Source organism: Penaeus monodon, chromosome 39 (assembly GCF_015228065.2).
Source record: "Penaeus monodon isolate SGIC_2016 chromosome 39, NSTDA_Pmon_1, whole genome shotgun sequence".
NCBI lineage: Eukaryota > Metazoa > Arthropoda > Malacostraca > Decapoda > Penaeidae > Penaeus > Penaeus monodon.
In genome coordinates this window covers 7,094,628-7,097,127 of record NC_051424.1, presented here as the reverse complement: position 1 = coordinate 7,097,127, position 2,500 = coordinate 7,094,628, and the positions used below count along the sequence as shown (strand labels likewise).

At 42.1% G+C, this 2,500-nt stretch overlaps 1 protein-coding gene across 1 annotated transcript in view; it reads right to left on the bottom strand.

Annotated features, from left to right (window-relative positions):
• The window catches only part of LOC119597367, a 5,758-nt gene that overhangs the window by 263 nt on the left and 2,995 nt on the right, over nt 1–2,500 (bottom strand). The window contains exon 5 of the mRNA XM_037946925.1: nt 1–2,500. This exon is cut by the window's left edge and continues 263 nt beyond it; it is cut by the window's right edge and continues 57 nt beyond it. Within this exon, the coding sequence (XP_037802853.1) occupies nt 1,213–2,500 (1,288 nt within the window). The 3' untranslated portion in view covers nt 1–1,212.

Below are 2,500 nucleotides of genomic sequence, written 5' to 3'. Positions count from 1 at the left end.
TAAAGAAATGTATAAAATATGAAATAAGTCTTTGGTTTCTTCTATACACTGGTCAAATCTTTTGTATTATAGAGAAAAAAATGGATAATGTACATTTTCTGGATGGACCAGAAACACATCACTACATTCCAAAAATGTCAATGTTAAGATATGGAAAAGATATGGAAGTATATTTTTACATTATGGAACAGAAAAAGCAAAAATAGTAACAGATTGAACTTCACTAGAGCAGCAGCTTCAATGGCTTGGGAAAGAGTCCACAATCAGACAAGCTGTGTCATAGGACAGTCAGCCTGTGCAGTAAGAATGAAATAGATTTGTATAAGCTGTTTTATCTTACATTTTCCACTGCTTCAGCACCTATTTGGTCCCATGCTTACTGGACTCGTGAGGTTCAACTTGCATAATGCAACACATGGTCATACCCTATCATAATACTGAACTAAGTAGCCATTATAAAAGTGATATGAAAAAAGACTGAAGACATCTAACATCTATAGTCAACACATGTTAATGTAAAAAAGATGAAAAGTGAAGGAAAAAAAAAATTAATTAACTGAGGCAGTCCATAAATCAACTAATGGACAAGTGTAGTAGTGACACACATCCAATTCTGAAAAGTTACAACTAGAAAATCTACTTCAACATGCATTGTTTGACTCCCCAAAATCCTAGGGGGAAAAAACAATTATTGTATAAATAAATAATTACTAATAAATTACTTTTAAACTTAAAGAGTACTCTAAAGGGATAGTAACTGCTGAAAAATAGCTGTCCTAAAGAGCTGGAATTGATATAAACTTAAAAACTGGAATTTGTCTTGGACTCTTGCTTCTAGGCATAGATACAAAAAATGGACAATACCCATTCACTCATTCAAAAAAGTCTTTAAAACCCTTACTGGTAATAAAATATGAAGTTTCTAAAAAATACTATAAATGGAGAAAGTAAAAATTTTGATATTACTTACATTTCACAGGAACTGGGACAATTTGAAGAAACAACTAATTCACGCTTACATGAAGTACAATAGTTCTTCTGCGTGTAAGGAGGCCATGAACCCGTAATATTGAATTTTCATATATTCTCATTACAGAAGCACATACTTTCATGTCATCATATTGACTAATTAGAGAAAGACAAAATGTTTGTATCAATTCCACATTCTTCTCTTGCTGTAATAAATACCTTTAGCATATGCCTCTCACATCTCTATGAAGAGCTGGTGTACGTCCAGCTTTGGCTTGTCTCAGGAACTGTCACCTCCTGCACGTAGTAGAAATAGGGTGGCAAAGACACGTGAACCTGAGCTGGGGAACCTTCTTGGGAAGCAGCCGGTCCCAGAGTCTGGTATGTAGGGGGATGTAATGGGGTTGCTGGAGCTGGGGCATTGTGTGTGGGCAGCGATGTCATGATGTGCGTATGAGTGTGCGTCTGATGTGGGGTCTGGGTGGAGGCTCTAGGTAGCTGGGACACAGCCAGAGTTGGCACCATGCTAGTTGTAAGGCACTGAAGGGCCACAGGGGGTCTCAGCTGCCGCACCTGCTGACTTCCAATGCTATGTGCACTGCGTGCCTTAACTGTGATGCCAGATCCACTTGCATCCCTCTCAGGTATCTCAAGATGGTCTGCTGTCGTCTCTGGGACAGTCTGGGCAGGAGAAGCTGAGGATGATAACTGGCTTACCATAGGTTCCTGGATGATGAAGGCTGTGGCAGTGCCTGAGGCCTCACTCATTCCTTCAGGGAGAGGAAGACTATGGTGGCTGTTCCCCATGTACTGATTGAGGACCATTTGGAGGGACTGACATATTTCCTGCAAAGGACCAGCCTCTGTTATCGAGTATGTCAGACTGCGAAGGGTGTCAAGCTGCCCACGCACAACCTCAGCCAAGCTGGTCACTTCTCCTGAGTTGTCTCTTGTTAGATTTTCAGGCGGTAAACACTCTCGTTCACCCACTCCTCCCATGCTACCCCCTCTGTCAGGATCATCTGTACAAAATGTTTGAACTGCTTCCTGGAGAGTCGAGGCCTGCAAAGGCATGCTGTCTCCAATCACATTATCTGATCCCTCTGCTTCATTTTCATCTTCAACTCGAGCTTTCTTATGCTTCTTTCTCTTCTTCTGAGTCGTGTCCAGAGCTGGCTGCTCTTGCACTGCCTTCCTCTTTGCTGAAATGCCCATTTTCTTGCACTGAGTATAAACAAGATTTGCAATGTCTTTGAGCCGAGGATAATATGCCCTATCATCATCATGGGGAACAACCATGTCCTCAAAGTGCTGCTTCTTCACATGATCATCGAGGAGACCCTTTATAACCTTGGGGGCTGTGATTCCCTTTGAGACAAGCTCCTTGATCTTGTTGGTGATGGAGGGGTGGACACCCCGTGACTTGCCCTGTAGTGGGTGATTGTGGACGGAACTGAGGGGCATTGTTACGTGGTACAGCTCCTCCTTCTCTAGTGCTAGACCCTGCTCTATGTCTCTTCGCAGGGTCTTC